Source organism: Megalobrama amblycephala, linkage group LG24 (assembly GCF_018812025.1).
Source record: "Megalobrama amblycephala isolate DHTTF-2021 linkage group LG24, ASM1881202v1, whole genome shotgun sequence".
NCBI classification, from domain to species: Eukaryota; Metazoa; Chordata; class Actinopteri; order Cypriniformes; family Xenocyprididae; genus Megalobrama; species Megalobrama amblycephala.
This window is the reverse complement of record NC_063067.1, coordinates 25,790,145-25,811,226: the sequence shown is the minus strand read 5'-3', so window position 1 is coordinate 25,811,226 and position 21,082 is coordinate 25,790,145. Positions and strand designations below refer to the sequence as shown.

Below are 21,082 nucleotides of genomic sequence, written 5' to 3'. Positions count from 1 at the left end.
GGTATTCTAAGGCGATGAAACTGATCAGAAAGATTATTTATAAATCGATCATTAGTGGTAGAAGTGATGGTTCTACCATATTTATGGCAGGGAGGCAGTTTAGCCTCTTTGACTAAATGTAGTATACACAAGACTAGATAATGATCTGAGATGTCGTTACTCTGCTGCAGAATTTCAACAGTATCAATATCGATTCCATGTGACAATATTAGATCTAAAGTATGATTACGACATTGTATGATTTCCTGACATGTGTTGTCTAACACCAATAGAGTTTAGAATGTCTACAAATGCCAATCCCAATGTGTCTTTTTTTATTATCTACATGGATATTAAACAACAACAACAAGGACTTTATCTGCAGCTAGTACTAACTCCGATAGAAAATCAGCAAATTCTTTGTTAAGTCTGTATGGTGTCCTGGTGGCCTGTATACAGTAGCCAGCACAAATGTCAACTTACATAATGTTACGTAAAGTACCATCACTTCAAAGGAATTATATTTGAAAGACTTTTGACTAATACTGTAAATATTACTATAAATTACAGCAACACCTCCCCCTTTGCTTTTCTGACGAGGATTGTGTCAATAATCATAACCTTGAGGGTTAGACTCATTTAAAGTAATGTAATCGTCCGGTTTTAGCCAAGTTTCTGTCAAACACAGCACATCTAGATTATTGTCTGTGATAATATCATTAACAATAAGTGATTTTGAAGAAAGGGATCTAATATTTAACAACCCAAGTTTTATCGTTTATCATTATTATCTCTATTTTTTATTTGTCGAACATCAATTAAATTTTTACCATTAAATGGGTTTGGAAGGTTTTTGTTTTTACTAATTTGCGGTACAGACGCAGTCTCTATGTGATAATATTTAGGTGTAAGAGTTTCTATGTGTTGGGAATTATCTGACTTCTGTAATGTGAGGCAGCTAGCAGATGGTCGGTTTAGCCAGTCTGTCTGCTTCCTGACTTGTAAGCAACAATGAATAAAAGTAAGAGATTCAAAACAAAGCTATATGGAGTTACAGACGCAAACCACTCTGAGCAGTGAGGCAGACAGGAGCAGTCGAGCTCCAAACAAACCAGCCAGCTCCAAACAAATGTGGCCAAGAGTGCTGGCTAGCTGCCAAATATACTAGCTAACTTAAGCCTCCCACCTAACACTATCTTTGCTTTTATGCTTTATGAAATACTGTGCGGTATAGAAGCAAATTTTTGTCAAGTACCAAAATTTTACAGTACCGTGCCATTTAAGATTTCTGATTCCACAGTAAACAGCTCAACCTAACTACACTACAGCCAGTCAGTCTTATCTAATGCTTACATTCAGGGAATTAATATTGGATTGAAAGAATAGAAAATTGTCATGAGCCAGGTTTGAGTATTGTCTGCTCATCTTTGATTCTTTCCAGCTGGTCCTCGTTGCCGCTTGCGTTTGCGCTCTCGCGCGCACCTATTCTGTGTCTGTGTTGATTGTGCTGCCTACTTCTCCCTGTTCTTTGTTCGTGTCTATGTCAGATAATTGTTTAATGTTGGTGTGACGAGCTCGCAATCAATCTTGTTGTAACTCTCTTTGTGTGTGTGTAAGCAGTTAGTATCTGAGTCTCAGTCCCAGTCCCAGAAGCCCTTTTCTGTTCTTGCATTCGTGGTCCGTCTGTCAGAGACTCCTTTCAGCTGGCCTGGTTGCGTCCATCTACCAGCCTAGGTCTTCTCCATCAGCCACCTGAGACACTCCAGCAGGACCACTGTGCAACAGTTGATCTGGGACTCGTTACGGGAAGCTTACTGACAAGTCTCCTTTGTTCTCCAGCTGCAGCGTGCTGTTGATCTTCGCCTGGCATACTGCTTTTGTTCTGTTTTTGTTTAGAGACTCAATAAATACTGTGAACATTCTCTTTTGCCTCTGGGTCTTCTGCAGTCACCTGACAGAAAATATTATGCATTTGGTATTTTTAATGAAATAAAATTAAAGAATACTACTGATTATGATGCAGACTTAACAATTATATAAATTTTATTCAAGAACCTTTCCGAGAGTTTATCAACTTGCACCTTAGCATGTATATAGTGTTTAAATTGATAAGAAAATTTAAAAGAGTTTCATGAGAGATTTTTTTTATTATTATTATTTAAGGCTTAATACAAGGAATGCATGTTTATTTGTCTAATGTGTGAATATGATGATTATTTCAAATATGATAATGTGGTGGATACATAAGCTTTTACAATAAAAGCTGTACATTGGAAAGAATTTGAAGTTATAAAGTTCATACATTTTGCACTAAACAAGTGATCTTATGCCTTTATGTGCCTCAGTAAGGTCTCTTCCTGTCTGGGTCTTGAGCAACATACAAAGCAACACAATGCTGTGACCGTTTCCACTGATACCTAAAGAATACCACACACAAACATAGTGGTGTTAACCAGACAGTTGCTATCATTCACACTGACATAAATACTTGCTAATTTAGTTTCCTGTCACTGAGATTTACCATCCCTTGCAAACAGTTCTGTCACTTTAAGGGGTCATGAAATGGAGAATCAAAATGTCCTTAATATTTACACATATAAGAGGTTACAATACAATAAAAACATACTGCAAGTTTCAGAACTCAAAACTAACTCCCCAGTTATGGAATCCATTTTCTACCCTTCTGAATGGCAGGATTTTAAATCAGGAGAATCGTGATGTCACGATTTTCCTCAGCATGCCCCTTAAAATACATAATTGTAGTATGTAACCAAGAGGTGTGTTCTGAACACCTCATGTCTATCCGTCACAAGAGCAATACTGCTATTGTATAAGGATAAGTAAGACCATTAAACTCAGATGTTTTTTGTCAACTTGGAGTACATCAGAAATAGAACAAGGCGTCAGTTTACTGTCTGGGATTTGTTGCGTCATGCCGCACCACATTCAGTGTAGACAATATCACTGATTATAATGGGTTCTATTGTCTTTTGTCGCATCACTTGTGTCCAATAAAGACACAGTGTAACAGTGTGTTTGTAACAAATGTCAAACAAGCATTTAACACTATTAAGACTTTTTTCAGTATTGTTAATAAAATCAGTACATACACGTTACAATTTCTTCTGCTTAAGGATCTGGCTTGGGCTCAAACATATATGGCTTTATGACATCGCTTGCCCTCTCAAGTATCAAAACACGGGACATGCAGTAAAGGAGGGCATGGATATGGTGCAATGAAGCAATCAGTGGGCATTTACTTTACCATTTCTGCTGAGATAACACCCCTTGAAATTGAGTGTTTTTCCCAGAGAGTGTAAATGAGGATGGAACATTATATTATTATTTATTTATTTATTTATTTATTACAAATATTGGACTGTTTTTGATGCAAAATCTGAAACAGCATTTCATGACCCCTTTTAACACTTATTAAACTAGTTACACAAATGCTCATCACACTCACTCTGTTTCTCCAAATATAAGCAGACAATCCCCTGCAGACAGGATGTACTCCTTGTCATTCATGAAGACATTGGAGGACCCCTCCTACATAAAACACAATCAAAAGTAGGAAAAGGGAAGGAATGTATAAAGCTTAAGTAAATATAAAACAGAGGGAACATAAAAAGATTAAACTTAAAAAAAAAAAAAAAAATGAATAAAGAAATTCTGTAACAATATGAAGAATAGATGTTACCAGCTGCCAAATCCAGCCATCAGTTCGTCTTCTAGAGGATTCAGATGTCCCAGGACCAAAGAGTAGCGTCTAACAGACAGAAAGTCAGCAAATGCATCACTGCCATAGCTTGATTCTAGACCAAACCTTGTTATTGCTATATGTTACTATAACAGATAGTAAAAGGTAGAGTCATACTCCTTGATGAAAAATTATTGGGAGAAATTGCAATGCTCAATGGCAATTATAGCTGAATTTTTAGAAGTTTCATAGAAGTGGTAACACTTCTATGAAACATAGGTTTCACTTGCTTTAAAATACTTTCTCGATTGGTAAATCCTGGAACATTAATAAAAAAAAAAAAACAACAACATGGAACAACATGCTTATTTTTTTTGCAATTACTAACATTTTGCAGATTCTGCAAGGTGTATGTAAACTTATGATCTGTAAATCAAAACGTTGTATGTCCTGCAGGTACTGTTGCCTTGTGTTAGACAGAATTGGACAGGACAGAAATGTGTGCAACTAGTAAGAAAGAACTGAGGTTCAAGTTGCACAATTTATATTTCCTGTTCTAGTAGTGTTTGAGTCAGTTTCTGTCTCCCTCCATCTGCCTACCTTATGTCGATACCTTTTTGATGGGACATTGCTCATAGTCAGACATCTGATTAATGACCAGGATCTCATCTGACTGACTCTTACAGGAAGTAGGTCTGATTGGTTTAGCTAGCTGCCTTCTCCTCACCTCAGTCTCAAACTTTGCTCCAAACATATCCACCGGCTGACCACTGGCCAAGGCAGGCTTCTGCTTTTCCAACCACTGCCTAAAGCAGAACGGTGTCATCACATTCATAGTGTTGAGTGGGTATGGGGCTGGCTTGATGGGTTCAGCTGCAAAAATTAAACAGTTACTGGATAAAAAAAGAATTAAGTACAATGTGGAAATACAAGTTTCCACAGTGTTCAATGGATACCTAATATAAACAAAATCAGTTTGGTGTTTTTTTTTATGCCTTATCTTGTTTGAGGTACCATGTGAGTCAGGCTTGGCACTGACACCACTTAATATTACACAAAACATTCAGATATAGAGAAGAACAAGCTATCTCTACAGAAGACCCCTGAACAACAGCACTATACAATAATGACATGTTAAATGTAAAGGGATTGCTTCATCATGCATGAGTCACAACAAACAGTAAAGTGAACAACTCTATTTACCTGGATCAGGTTTTCCTGTTTTGTTCTGTCTGGATTCCATAAACCTGATAAATGCACAAATGCAACTTATTGTTCATGCTTACATGCATATGCCCTTAAAGAAAAAAAAGAACTGAAGGGGACTGAAAGGACCCCATGGACTTTATTTATACTCTAATTTAAAGCCTAATATATATAGTCACTTAGTCTAATGAATGTTTTTTTTTTCTATTATTCGTAAGAATAATAATCATTTTGAAGTAATTTTAAAGTATTCAGCACATCCCTATATGCAAAGTATATTTGCTATATGCGTTTATATTTGTTATCATTTGGGAACAGAATTACATTTAAAATGGGTTTTTCATGTAGTTTAAACAAACTTCCGATTTTATAGATACAAATAATGTTGCCATTTCTTTAGATGCAGATAAAGTATAAATACTGGTTTTGCTGCACACCCCTAGTGTATAATAAAAATAAATAAATAAACTTCCACAGAACATGAGGGTAAAAGCAAAAATTAGATTTATTAAAGGATTAGTTCACCCCAAAATTAAAATTATCCCATAATTTACTCACCCTCAGGCCATCTTAGGTGTATATGACTTTCTTCTTTCAACCAAACACAATCGGAGTTAACATATGACAAAGGCGTAGCATAAGCTCAGGTAAGAATTGACGAATGCAGAAGCGCAGAGAAAACAGCAAAACAGTCATGAATTAGAAGTCTAAAATGAGAAGTTTTAAAGAAAATGATGAAGGATTTCGATATAAGAGAAGAGGAGCTACGTCATACGTCAGTCAGAAGTCACCCTTCCATCGGATAGGGTGTTTAATGTTAAAAATATTTACTTTTTCCTTACAAAAACGCATCATTTTTCTTCAGAAGGCAGTAGCCCCTCACTGCAGAATACACAAGATCCAGGGGGTGGAGACGGGTAGGTTAAGCGATATGTAAAGTGGGAGGATTTGGATCTAGATCCAGGGGGTGAAGATGGGTAGGTTTAGATCAAGGGGGTGGAGACGGGTAGGTTTAGGGATATGTAAAGTGGGAGGAGTTGGATCTCGTGTTCTGCAGTGAAGACCATCTCTTAGAAGGCTTTAATTAATCCCCTGGAGCCATATGGATTACTTTTTATGATGGATGCACTTTTTTAGGTTTCAAAATCCATTCACTCCTATTATTAGACTTGGAAGAGCCAGGATATTTTTTAATATAACTCTGATTGTGTTTGCCTGAAAGAAGAAAGTCATATTCTCCTACAGTAGGATGGCTTGAGGGTAAGTAAATTATGGGATAATTTTCATTTTTGGGTGAACTAACCCTTTAAGAGACACAATGGTGACTTACTCTTTGATGATGGGAACAAGTTGAGTTCCAAGGTTCTCACAGTAGAACCAACGTTCAAACAAGACATCTGTACTATTAGCCACAAAGTACCTAGAGTAAAAGAAAAGGAAAACAAATATCACACACATCTTTTATTGTTTATTCCCCAATCTAGCATCCAATAGCATCATGGTCAAAATAAAGGTCACATCACAAGTAACTGATCCTAATGCATGTTGGAGAAGAATTGAGAGTAGTAAGGAGAATGGCAGACGTAATGTAGGATGGATGTGACTGGGAGTAATATTCCATGGTACCTCAGGCCATCTGTCTCTGAACGAAGCCTCCTCCTCTCCACCACCAGCCCTACTGTGTTTGCCTGTCTCTGAGGGGAGTGGGGAATCCGAGCTGGAAGCAGGAACATCTGAAAACAGCAGCAATAAGTGATGAAATATTTTATTTAAGATACACAATAGCAGTATATATGAAATGCATTGACTCTACCTTAATTGAATTAAATGGAAAACTGTATTTAAAGGGATAGTTCACCCAAAAATGAAAATTTGATGTTTATCTGCTTACCCCCAGGGCATCCAAGATGTAGGTGACTTTTTTTCTTCAGTCGAGCACAAATTATGATTTTTAACTGCAACCGCTGCCGTCTGTCACTCAAATAATAGCAGTGGATAGGAACTTCAACTATAACAGTAAATAAAACTTGCTTAGACAAGTCCAAATTAAACCCTGCGGCTCGTGACGGCACATTGATGTCCTAAGACACGAAACGATCGGTTTGTGCAAGAAACCGAACAGTATTTATATCATTTTTTACCTCTAATACACCACTATGTCCAACTCCGTTCAGCTTCCGGTGAGTGAGGTCAAATCGCGCTCTGACAACGGAAGTGATGTCTCACGCTCATTGAAGTATATGGGCGAGACATCACTTCCATCATTAGAACGCGTTTTTTGACCTCACTAACAGGAAGCTGAACGAAGTTGGACATAGTGGTGTATTAGAGGTAAAAAATGATATAAATACTGTTCGGTTTCTCACACAAACTGATCGTTTCGTGTCTTAGGACATTAATGTGTCGTCACGAGCCGCAGGGTTTAATTTGGACTTGTCTAAGCAAGTTTTATTTACTGTTATAGTTGAAGTTCCTATCCACTGCTATTATTTGAGTGGCAGACGGCAGCAGTTGCAGTTAAAAATCATAATTTGCGCTCGACTGAAGAAAAAAAGTCACCTACATCTTGGATGCACTGGGGGTAAGCAGATAAACATCAAATTTTAATTTTTGGGTGAACTATCCCTTTAAGGCTGTCAGAAACAACAAAATAAAGTTTCTCTGCAGACCAACTTGGCTTTGTAATAAAGTCTATTCTGGCATCAAGACTTCAAGAATGATTTTCACAGAGGCAAACCACTACACCCCTTGGTAGGAGATAAGGGTGGCCTTACGGTGTTTACCACGTAAGAGTGCTCATACGCGTGAAACAGCAGCAGGGAGGTGTAAGAGTATACTCACACTCAAGAGGTGTGAAACACCAGAAAAGAGGTGTAAAAAACCTGCTGATACTGCTTCCAGTGTGGGAAAGGCCAAGGGAAGTGAGAAGCCCCTTGGTAGGCGATAAGGGTGGCCCATTTAGGTACAGTATGTCCCACTCAGGGAAGGTCTGCACAGGCAGGTGCTAATAAGCTGAGAAGTGAACTGTTAGTCTAATGTTGAAAAAGCATGTGATAGTTTTAATGTTGGGTACTGTGTGTGTGATATTACTTGTCTTAGTGTTGGGCGTAGTACTAACTACACTGACTACATGGTAAAAAAAGCTGCTCACATGCAGTCTATACACAGGGAAAGTAATCGTGAATTAAATGAATTAAATTTACACTGAATTAAATTTAAACACAGTGTCTTTGTGTCTATCAGCTTTTCCTCATATATTTATAACAAATTACAGCGAATTAATTCAAATTATGGGTGAAATATAAATAAATATATATATATATTAAATCATAACACGTTATGATCAATTATAATATAAATCGACCAAAAAGGGAATTATGCACATATATTGTGAATTAATTACAACAGATTATAATTAATTTCATATATGGTTCAGGATTAGTTCTAGTTTAATAGTTAATTTAGAAAGACTGGTTTAGTTTGTCCAGCAAAGTATCAGTTTTCCTCATCAACAATTATAAAAGGAGATTATTCCTCTGATCATAAGAAATAACTTCGTATTCTAGCATTAAAGGTGCTAAAGAGGATGTTTTGTTTTATACATTTTTGCAGTATTACTTGAAACTGTCTTTACTAACTGATAAAAGACTATTTATTAGGTGCACTGAAAGTAATAATATTAATATACATCATCCGTGCATGAGGTAGGGCCTTAAAAACATCAGCCAATCGTTTACGCGATCATCGCGTAAACGATTGGCCCTCTGGCTTGTCAATCACTGCCGTGACGTTCCTTGTGAGAAACGAGCGTGGCTGTGCACTCCAGTAACTTTCCACACTCCACAGGCGCCGCATGCAATGTTTTTGTCAGGAGACAGGAGTAACAACTGCAGATTATGAGTTACCTGCGGTGAGTCCGACATAATGAATCCAAAAAACACGACACTGCGAATGCCGGTGGTAAACACTCGTGTTCCAATACTCGTGCACGAGTTTTGGGAGGCGTTCCTTTGAAATGAGCTGTGAAGGAGGGGGGCTGTTCTTACGCATGCGCTCATTTAAAAAAGTCAGTAACAGTCTTTGGATTCTCAGTCGACGAAAAAATCCTCTCTATCACCTTTAAAGTGTAAAGCAGTTTGCAAAATCGAAACATAAAAGTGACTTGATTTTCTGAATGAGCAACAGAGACAAATCGAGCATGAATATAATGGATTTAATATATGAAACTATGAATACATAGGCTAAATATACACAAAGAATACACATATATGCAAAAGCGAAAGTGAAGACAGGAAAAGAAAGAAAACCAAGAGTAGCAAAACTTACAGACAGTTAAGAGGCAGCAAAGAATCAGTATCACTTAGTTAGGTCGTTTAACTTAGCACATCTAAGATAGATAGAAGCGAAGCGGTACTTGCATGAGTTTGCGTGCTGAGTTTCAAAAAGATACATGTGAAGATTCAGTGCGTCCGTGGCTGCAGTTCGTTGGCTTCGAAGCAAATTTGTAAAGTGAAATAAAACTGCCCACAAATTGCCTGTTGAATATTTTTAAACAGACTGCCCAAGTGAAAAAAAGTATGCTAAGTATACTTGCAGCAAGACTAATTATTAGTATATTTCAAGTGTGTTAATGATTAGTTAACTTAAAGTGTGCTATTTTGAAACAACTAATTTTGTACTAAGTATATTTTAGTTGTAATTAAGTTGTATTAAAATACAACTTTAAGTATATTTACTGTACTTTTGTGTGCTAAATTGGAACAACTTCAAGTATACTTAGTACACTTTAAATATGCCTGTGTAGGGACTAATTACATGCTTGATTAGTGATATTAAAGTGTACTTAATTTGTGTTATAAGTATACTTTATTTTTGTTATAAGTACACTTTGTGTTATAAGTACACATTATTTGTGATTTAAGTACATTACAAAATAATTGCGAGTGTCTTCCGAACACACACAAGCAATATACTATGAATATATTATTTTACAGGTAATAGTATATACTGTATGCTCAGTACCTTTGGCTTATTCCAAATACTAAAAATTACACACTTTGCAGTAAATAACAATACACTTTGTTATTACTTATACTTCGTTTAATATAGTCAACATGTAAAGTGGATCAAAAATCATCTTTCATCAAAGCTGTCCTAAAATCTTCTTATGACAACTTTGCTCAACTTTTTTGATCCACTTCAAATGTTGACTACTTGAATTACATAATCTCACACAATATAGCATTATAATTGTGCTACTATTTAAATACAGTTTAACACATTACCCCAAAGTTGAAAGCATTGGTTTTCAAGGCCATTAAAATAAATAAAATGTAACAACATCACTAATGAAGAGACATATTTCATTGACAAATCCAATGGTTTTTATTTAAACTTAACATAGATTCAGCAAAACTTACCATGTTTTTCATTAAAGAAAAAAAATGATTGGACCAATGGTGACCCTCTATACACAAATACAAATTACACATTATATTTCATTTTCTGATGAGCTTCTCATGATTGTGTCTGATGGCCGCTTACACAGTGACTGCAAAAACTCGTGAAGAACAGCATCTGTTAACAGAATATACCAAAGATACAAGGTCAGGTATATAATACAAAAGATATAAGGTCAGACAGTATTTTCAACTCTTTATTCACGTTTACAATAGTCTGTCTGAATCCGACATTGAACCAATACTATTTCTGAACAGTAAATGAGGATTAGCAGCAGGGACCTGTATCAGTATGACATGTCGATATTGTTTTCGGCACATAGTCAAGCATACAACACTTTATGAATTAATATCGTACAGAATACGGGCCGATTTAACCAATCATACAAACATGTGCCATAAACCACCACACATAAACTCAAAAAGGAGATATCAAGCCGAAATATCGCTCTCCGTTTGTTAAAGAAAATAATAATAAAAAAAGTTTGTTAACTGGTAGACTACAACTTACCTCCAGATAGCAGCACTTTTCTCCGGTTCTTTCAGGATCGCGTACCATTAAATTCCTAGCCCGTTGTCGTCGCCATCTGTCAGTCTGCGATGTCACTTGATTGAACTGGTCAGAATTCCCGAAACTGAGCAATGTATTGCGCTTTCAGTGTTTTATTAAATAAATTATACATTGCGACATTATAATTGACCTGAGTGACTGAGCGAGGGGATTCAGACGAGTACCATGACGTCAGCAGCTCTGATTGGCTGAAGGCAGTGAGCAACAAAATCTGATTGGTCACAAACCAAGTTGAAGAGACATTTGAATTCCGAAGTCTCAAGTTCAACCACTCAAAATATTTTTCGCATGTAATGTTACTTGTGCTGCTGGTGTGTTGTTTAATATAGATTTGTGTGTACGATTGTAAAATGATTCTGCCTGTGTAAACTTAATAAACATTTACACATATTTGGAAATTGTATAGGCTACACTACATATAAAAACACTTTTGCTGCTATTGAGGTGGGATACAGGTAAGGTTAGGAAAAGCTTTGGTGGTATGGGTAGGTTTAAGGGTAGGGGTAAGGTGTAAGGGATGGGTCAACAGTGTAATTATAAATGTAATTACAGAAATTAATTACAGATGTAATTACATGCAGGTGTTTTTAAAATATAAGTACAATGTATGTACACAATAAGTGCATTGTATCAAATTATTAATTTAAATGTAAGTACATAGTAGTTAAGGCACTTAATATAAAGTGGGACTGAAAAATGTTTAAGAACTGAGCACTGGCCATAGACAAGTCCAGATGTCCTGCAGGCATCTCAGCTTTGTTGATTTGTTCAATAAAGTCTTATGACTTTTCTCCACAACATAAGCAGGCTTTTGAGCATATCGTCTTGTTAAGTCTTACGTCACACACCACTGCTTCCGGGTCCAAACACTCTACCAGATGCCCCAAGAACAAAACAAACAGTGCTAAAATACACTTACAATGTGATGTAATAAAAATTATAATCCTAACCTTTATCTCCATACTAAAATCCCAGATGGCCAGACAGTGATTCATCTTTTATAAATCATTAAAATATTTGCGTCTGGGATGCCCATGAGCACGGAGACTGTAGTGTACACCACAAGTTTTTAAATGCTTAACTTAAATGTGTAATATGAATAAATAGTGCTTATGAATGGCAGTTGAGATAGTATTCTCAAGTGAAACGAGTAGAGGCTTGGACCCCGAAATGAGCATTCCTTACATCATGACTTAACAAGGAAATAAAATGTCTTTATAAAGTAAAATGGCTATCAAACAATAATAATAGCAGAGCCAAATCTGGATGATTCTCACCTCTCCTTCTCGAATATGTACTTCTTTATGCTTGCCATTCTCTATCACTTTCAAAACCATGTCACCCCTCACCTGATAAAAGAGCTGAGACACAAAGACAAGTGAAACAGGAAGAAAGTGAGAGGAAGAAAGTGACAGTTCTGTGAACTGTGGATAACAATAAATTTAGCTTGTATGCTTTTGTTTAAAAATCATCAGCTTTATAATTGTGACCTCTATTACAAATGTAGTAAAACTACTTTTTCAGAAACTATTTGGTTGGTGGGGGGTGGGGGTAAAGTAAACTATTATCATGTAACCATGGCTTAGCTGGAGGATTGCACTGACCTCTGGTGATCAAAATTAAATCATTAACTAAAGAACAGAGTTCTGAATGGCTTACTAAACTATAGTTAATTTTAAAAAGTTCTCAGCAAGTGACAGTTCTATTAAATTCCTGGTATCATTTGACTTGAGAATTGGCCACTGTAAAGTACTGTAATTTATTTAATGTGATTTTTCCTGTTTGTCACCATCTCTTGTTTGAAACCTGCAATTGCAGTCATATGCGGAACAGTTATCTGTACGTGCATTGTGCATCGGCACAGCTCATCAGTGCGGATGAATATAATGCTTCCTGTCAGTCACTGCACCGGAGGATACTGCACTTCAGAATCACAGATTCTACGTCTTGACAGTATGACCAATATAAGAATTTTCACTGGAAAATATCATCTGAACAAGTAAGTAACATGTCTGCCACTTTTGTTCTGACCAACTGAGGAAAAAAGCATTAGGCCTAATCACGCCGCCAATGATGATTAAATCTAACGATCGCTTAGCTCGGATCATGCCAAACCGTGCAAATTATTATTACTGTTATATTGTTCTCAAATTGTTATTGTTGTTGTACTGTGTATTCAGCATTGCGTGACTGTGTATTTAGTGTATATTAGCGTTACCTGTAGATTTCAATTTCTGTAGCCAATCCAGTCCAAAGTCATTTGCTTTTTGACTACAGGTGAATCTCCAGTTGTCACTGATGTTTGTCATTTGGACCTTTCTGGATTACAATCCGCCATCAAAATGATAAGTTTAATTATTTCAGCTGCTGTGAGAAAAGGCTATAAATGATCTGCTACCAGCAGCGTCCTCACGTGATAAAACCGACTAGCCTGGACTCCTTCTTTCTGTTTACGAACATGACGTAATGACGCACTGACGAACTGCTGCATGCTTGAAATTCCCGCAGAAATCCACCATGTCGCTCTTATTATAAAACATTATTACAAGCTTACCGTTGTGAATTGAGCTAAGATAATGAGATAGTTTTGAACACTGGCTGGTTATGTACTTGCTCAAAAATTGATTTTGGATAATTTTTTACCAAAAAAAGTTATGGACTGCAGCTTTAAAGTCCCTGTAAAGTAATTTTAAAGTATGTGTTCTGAGTTTGTCACACCGCAGAAAAATGTGTTATTAACCACCCAGCCAAATTTGAATGATTAAAAAAAATGCCAATTAAATGAAATAAGTTATCAAAATCTAAAAAAAATGAGCAGTATTCCCTGCTCTCAAACGACATGAAAACTCCAGACAGGTTTGTATTGGTTTGTAGCCAGTTGCGTACCGCATGTCTGTGAGGCCCCCCGCAAAGAATGAGATGGGGCCCCTCCCACAAGCAGTGATGTCATGTGTTAAAATTTGTTGTGCACCTGAGTCCGTTTCCCCCACAGTTTACAAAAACTGATTTAACAGTGAATCATGTGGTGAATTATCATTGCATTGATTCATTTGATGTTATTATCGAATAATATTATATATGCTATATAATGTTTAGTGATTTTGATATTGCAGACTAAAATACCGGCAGGAATAAATATTTAGGCTAATTTCCTCATTAAAACCAAAGGTGTTCATCAGTTATTGTACATCAAGAGCAAGGAAACGTTGTGTTCATTTTGTTTTGTGCTTTTACCAGAACAAAACGCTCAATTGTCTGTGTGAAGACTGCGCATGTGCACGAGCACCATGAGAACTGATAAAGCAGCAACGAGCACTGGCCATGATTTCAGAAACAACACATTCCAGTGGATAGATCACCTCTTATTTAACACAGACATACGAATTTATTATTGAATGGAGATGTTTCTTTCTTTTAGGTACAATTATGCGCTGAGTTTAAGTTCATTTTTGAGACGTTTCAGAAAGATTCTTACAGAGAGACAGCTGAAAGCGCACCCTGTTTTTTTTTATTTTATTTTACAAAAGTACAAGGTTTTGTTGTTATTGTGAGCGTAGCCTACACAAATTAAAGTAGACCATTTGTAATCTTGCACTAATCTGTAGGCTATCGCCAAATATGATTTTAGGCCTGTTTTAAGTTGTTTCAGTTGTCATGAGGAGAAAATCCATCAGAACGCGCCGGCGCATTCGTCGACCAGAGGGATAAAAATGTAGCCAATTTAGTTTCATATTTATATTTCAATATTGGGCTATAGCCTAATATTATTTTTTTTATTTGTTGATAATGAAAAGTGAGACATTTGCGAGTTTGGCCACTTCATTAAGTTTTGTTTTATAGTAGCCTAAGTCTTTCTTTAAAGTGAATTTCGTTTTGTAGAAATTAAATCTTAATTTCAATCAATGTTTCATCAACAAATTGCTTATATTTAATAAATAAGAAGAAAACCAAGAACGTCCGGTGTGGAATGGATTGAAGTGCCTAACAAACGAACACGTTTCCGCGGCCTTTGAATAAGCCTGAAGCAATAGACGTCTTTTCGTTTTTATTACATTTCTTTATTACTTTATTACATGTCTTTATTATTTAATTAATTGATAAGATATTTTTTGTCAAACAATATATTTTAGCTGGTCTAAATTCTGAGTTAGACACAAATTTGCACATAGGCTATACAAGGTTCCCTTCTAGACAAGCGCATATTGCAGTTTCAGCCGCAAATTTTCAGTAATTTCGATCGGTGCATCAAATGATATAGACCTAAACTAAATTCATGTATTTACAGTAAAAGAATAAAGAAATAACTCTAGATTTATTGGCTAGGCTACATTTGGAAAAGAACTTCAGACATTCCGGTAGCTGACCATTAGCAGAGCTGGCAATGGGGTAAATACGTTTGGGCAATATTTAATAATAATAATAATAATAATAATAATAATAATAATAACAATAATAATAATAATAGGCTAATAATAATAATAACAATAATAATGTCTCAGCAAAGACCGAACATATTTATTTGTCTCGGCACACGTCCGCTAACAGTAACACAGCGCTTCAAGGCTTGCTGTTGTCTTGGCTATCTTACAAACGGCGATGGAATCAACAGTGAATTTCTCCCCCTTTTGTGGTAATTTACCACTATTTTCTATGATCTTCTGCTTGCATTTTTGGGCTTCAGTTGGATGCTTTATTTTCATCTTTAGTCAATTGAGTTCAGTTCTAAAAAAAAGTAAAGGCTAGTAAATAGGTGAATTTGCGACGGGGCCCATCATAGGGTGGGGGCCCCACAGCACTGTCTTGAGATTTGTCTATAATAATAATAAATGATCAGGTGATCATTTGCCACCCTTAAAATTAGCCAATCAGACCAATCAAACACTCTCTGTTTATAAATCATTTTGTGTGTTTGAAAATACTGACATAAGGTTGGATGCCATGTCTTTGAATAGCAGGGCTTTGGAGAGATGATGAGTGGGTGAAGTTAGAAAAATAGTTAAAGCTAGCAAAATTACTTTAATCACTTACAGCACCAACATACATAGTGATATGTAGTATTGCACTTTCTGTGTATAAATGTTAATATTAAGCTGGTTGTTATGTATTTTTTCCATTTATAGTGGCGTTATCTAGCCTTTTGTAAAGCTCATGGCTAATTCTGTTTTTATTACATGTAAGCATTCTCGGTGCAGTCTGATTCCCAAAATGCAGTGTAGTTAATCAAGAGAAAAGCAAGTCAACTAGTCTTGTCATGTCATGTAAATTTGCAATTTATTGTTATTTAATCTTATTTGGTAGTACATGAATAGCCTCACCTCTTCCCCTTCCTCAATGTGATAATCCTTTCTCACATTTGGACCACCAACATACATAATATTCAATTGATAAAAGAACCTAAAGAACCACGTAAAGACAGGGGTTATTTTTCGTAAATTTGAATTTATACAATATATTTTTTGTTTATTGATGAAAGATAATTTCACCTTACTTACATTAATTTGTTGCAAACAGGTGGTACAAATGAACTTTCATTCTCAGCAATCCACTTGTCAATGTTCACATGAAGAGAATGGTTGGTCATTTTTCTCTCTAATTTGGGAATACAGCAAAATGTTTAAAATAATCTGTCTGGGTAGGCAACAACTTTTTGAGCTGTGGTTCACTACATCAGAGAATTTATGACAAACCTTTGAGTTAATGAATAATGGGGGTGGTGCTCATACATGCAGTATGTGACCATGAGGTTAAAATCCATGTTTATGCAGCAGTAACCTTTCAGTGCTGACACTGCAGCATAAACCTAGATTTCAATAATATAGACCATTGTTATACAGGTTTTTGTGTGAAATAAATTATGCACAATTGCATTTAAATGACTTATGACAAAAGCTTCACCAATTAGACACTGAAGCCCTGAGATATGTGAATAAATAAAGTTCTGCTTTTGGGCAAAGATAAACCTACCCACTAATGAAATTCAATAAACCATATAGGGCTGTCAATAGATTAAAATTTTGAATAGTGATTAATTGTATATTTATTGTAAAATTAAACATACACCATTTATCTTCTCATCATTTGCTATATCCAACAAAGTAAACCATCAGATTGAAGGGTGATTCTCACAAAACTGTATTTTCTGCAAGTTTTTTGAAGGTAATTTTTTTAAACTGGCTGACTGTAGGCCTCATTTGCCATTTTTCGAATGTCAGGCCAGAGCGAGCCAGGGCTAACAACGTGCTGGACGGGGGCCAATAGCCTTGGACCTAAAGCACCGAGGCCAAAATCAAGTTGCATTTCCACTGTCGGGCCTGTAGCCCAGAAGCAAAACCCTAAATGCCGCCGTTAACACACCTCCATAGAAGGACATCACAAAAACCCACCAGCTGACAGAAAACTAGCTAGATCGCAATATGAGCATGACAGAAGCGAAAGTTTGGTCTTTACTAAGATTCCAGCATCAATATTTGACCAATGTTTTATAATAAAAAAAAAAAAAAAATGTTACAGTGACAGCAATTTATTAATTTGTGTCAGGAGTACACATCAAACATGCTGAATCAAACTGTTATCATTTCACATAAAAAGAGAACACAAACCTATTCAGTTGCACCTGCTTCCATTTATTCCAAAAGTTTACACATTTAGAAAAATATTGATACATAGAAAAATATCATATGTTTACATCACTTTTTTTTAGAAAGAGTGAGCATTTCTATTAATTTTTCACAAAATTATGCGATTTGAGAAGGTTTGAGTGATCTCTCCCATCTCACTATACTTATCCTTTCAGCCAGAGCAACAGAGGGAGCTCACAAGAAGGAAACAGGAGTTATAAGTTAGACAAATTAACTGGGGTGCATGTTATTTATGACAAATATGCAGGCATTAGTTTGGTATCAACAAAGGCACATAGAAGAGAGAGATAAAACATGAAACCAAAAAAACCCCAAAAAACCCACAATTATAATTGTATATGATTTGTTTACGTTCTTGAAGTAGCCTCTGGTATTTTCCATAAATGTGTATTTTTCGCAATGGTTAGCTATCAAGTAGCCTTTAGCATTGCATATAGCTTTATTTCTGCCTCATACGAATCCCCATTGGATCGCAATCAGATGTTATTTCAAACACTTGCTGGTGTCTGAAAGTTAGTTTTGAGCTGAAAATTATTTAAAATGTCTTAAATGTTGAAATTAGCTGGTAGCCTGATAAAATAACATGGGAAATAAGCAGGAGTGTTGACCGTTTCTTGACTCTTGGCCTTTGTTCATGACCACTCCTCAAGCCCTAGTTGGCCCTCTTTGGACCAAAGTATTCCACCTTTGCTTTTGGCCCGACAGTGGAAGCACGGCTATTCTGAGCTTAATCTGAATTTACATTGATCAAAAATGACCATACACTGAAAATGTATGGGGGAGATTGAAAATAAGAGAAACATTTAGTTTTCAGTAATCATGTAGTGTAATGTAATCATGTTCATGTTCACATATGTACATATGGGCAAAGATAAAGGCCTCGACCTGAGTGTGCATGGATGCATTTAAAATCCTTAACATGTTAAAATAGTTTAACGCAAATAATGCAATAAGTTAATAAATACATCACACAGTTAAATGATCTTGGGAGTAAGGTGTTTAACACACTGAGCATCTGCAATGGTGCTAGCACCTGTAACCCTGGTAGGTGGAAATTTCTATTCTAACCCCTTAACCCAGTTTTGCTTCTCTGTTTGTGATTAGATCATTTTAAGCCACTAAACTCCAGGAAAGTTTTCAGTCCAATTATCCAGTATGCGAATTAGGGCTGCACGATATATCGCATGAGATTGTCACGCGCATTTCGTCAGTAAAGCCGGTTCCCTGATTACCGCTAAATCGCCATCACCTGCTTTCAAATGGAGCGCCATTTAATAGACATAGCCGTAGTTCACTGAAAAGCCACGCAATATCGCGTTCATTATCGAAGGCGATTCATCTGCGATATGAACGCGATATTGCGTGGCTTTTCAGTGATCTACGGTTAATGGAAATCCAGACTAGATGAAAGTGTTTAATCCAAAACAGGCTTTATTGGAGAAGGACTTGGAAAAACAGGTGAGTGACAAACCAGCAACGAAAACAATGATGAAGATGGTGATGTAAAAATGTGAGTTAAAGTCCTTGATTAAATACTGAGGAGTGAGCACACACACACACACACACACACACACACACACACACACACAACAGTTGAGAATACAGATGAGGCTGGGCTGATAGGTTAACAATGATGGCTAGCATGTAAGTATCATAAGGGAACGCTGGAGTACAGGTGGGTAACACAAGAGATCACTGGAGAAACCGATACAAGGCTTTACTAGGGGATCGCTGGAGTACAGGCAAGTAGTTTAGGAGATTGCTGGAGTAACAGGAAAGCAGTCTGAGGACAGAATTCTACAACCCTGCTCCTGGGGACCCACTGTCTTGTAGAATTTATGTGTGTTCACGCCATGTCTTAATTACCGCATATGAGTTTTTAACTTGTAAAATGCATTCACGTTCTCTGGGAGTTTGTAATTACAACTTAAGCTGGGATTTTTCTGAGAGCTCCTACATGTACCACGTGACCACTGTACCAACTGACCGCTGCAGATTCAATTGAGCATTGATAGTGTTGCCATGCCGGAAATGCATAATTCCCAGTCCAAGGAAGTGAACAGGGAAAAAAAAACAAAAAAAAAACAATGGCGCATGAGCCAGAAAACATATTCAATATTAAAAGGTGAAAATGAAACTGCCACCCTCAATAACCTTACATAACCTCTTGTAAACAGATTTTGTATTGTACAGATAACTGTATTTGAATCAATGAAACAAAACAAAAATAACTTGTGGTAGCATACCAGTACCACATTATTAATGCACTATTCAGAGTTAACAACATAAAATCTATTTCTATGTTAGCTGTTCTTGAAAAGGATTGTGTTTTCATAATTTCTTTCCAGTACTTCTATCATTTCCACTGAAATACATATTTCATTCAATAAGCAAACCTTATAAACACTGAAATGTGTTTTTCAAATATTGTTCCCACAGGAGTGTCAAAATTATCTGTTTGAATTATGAACAATTTAAAAACTTACCAAACTGAAGGTTAAGTGGTAGCATTGCATACAAAAGGGAAGTGATATGCTCTTAGTTCTGTCTGATGCATGAATTCCTCATTTATCAGAAATCATGTGCAGAGAATGTGTTAGAGATCACGTTGTCAGTCATCTTTTACTTAGGTAACACTTTAATCAAAGGTGACATAGTTATAAGTTACTACATAATGGTACGTTTGACACCGATGCTTTGAAGCTTGCACCAAAAAAAAAAGAAAAAAAAGAAAAAAAGAAACATCTCACTGTGAAGCGCTGTATCGGTATTGTGTAATATTCGGTTCCTGTGAAAAACTGTTCCAGTGGGTGGAGTATAGGCTATGTGAATGTTCATGATATTTCCCCTGTTGTAGGCGTGGCCTTGAGACAGACGAATGGAACTGAAAATATTAGTGCTCAAATCGAACTCGTTTGATGGATTATTTCGAAACGGTAATGAAGATTCAATGTTAAGCATTAACTGCAACAGCTGACATTTTGAAAACTTTGAATATATTGTGTAATATGATAAATCGTCTGTGCTGTTTTGCCTGATTACAGACAAAGCAGAGCAAATAATCAAATAACCCATACTCGTCTACAGATTATTACTATTTGATGTCTTTATCTTTTATTTATTTGTTTATTTTTATTTCATTTGTGAGGTTTTCGATTTAATTGGAATATTTTGGTTAGTAGCCTGTATTACACCTTTTTGCCAATCGGTGACAGCAGAGTGTTAACAACAATGCCTGAAATAAACATCTGTGCCCTAATAAAATATTATATAAGCCTGCCTGGTGTGAGTATTTGTGTAATTCTTAATTTATTTTACAACCAGTGTTTCCCAGCGGCTCAAACAACTTCCTTTATCGACACCAAACTACACATTATTCCTGTTTTCTCATATTATACTGGATATTATGTAAAATTGTAATTAAAGTAACAAAATTGCACATTTACTTGTATCTTTCACAAATTTTTATTTTTTAAAGCTTTAACAAAGCAACATCAAAATCTTTCCACACATATTTGGGAATCACTAG

The 21,082-nt window shown here is 36.1% G+C and overlaps 1 protein-coding gene and 1 long non-coding RNA gene across 3 annotated transcripts; both read right to left on the bottom strand.

Annotated features, from left to right (window-relative positions):
• Positions 1-2,106: 2,106 nt before the first annotated feature.
• Positions 2,107-20,340, bottom strand: haao (3-hydroxyanthranilate 3,4-dioxygenase). 2 transcript variants are annotated; one of them, XM_048178222.1, is made up of 11 exons: positions 20,040-20,339; positions 16,408-16,504; positions 16,231-16,309; positions 12,193-12,276; positions 6,512-6,618; positions 6,216-6,305; positions 4,883-4,926; positions 4,407-4,552; positions 3,680-3,748; positions 3,446-3,528; positions 2,107-2,396 (listed from the first exon to the last, which is right to left on the bottom strand). In XM_048178222.1, the coding sequence occupies exons 1-11, from the start codon at positions 20,062-20,064 to the stop codon at positions 2,321-2,323; spliced, it is 900 nt and encodes a 299-aa protein (XP_048034179.1). In that variant the 5' UTR covers positions 20,065-20,339; the 3' UTR covers positions 2,107-2,320. The 2 variants fall into 2 exon arrangements, with proteins under 2 accessions (XP_048034179.1, XP_048034180.1); XM_048178223.1 differs by lacking the exon at positions 12,193-12,276 and having other exon boundaries at positions 20,040-20,340.
• LOC125260078 lies at positions 10,173-11,335 on the bottom strand. Its single transcript, XR_007182967.1, has 2 exons — positions 10,856-11,335; positions 10,173-10,462 (listed from the first exon to the last, which is right to left on the bottom strand). It is a non-coding gene; the product is annotated as an uncharacterized LOC125260078 (long non-coding RNA).
• Positions 20,341-21,082: the final 742 nt, after the last annotated feature.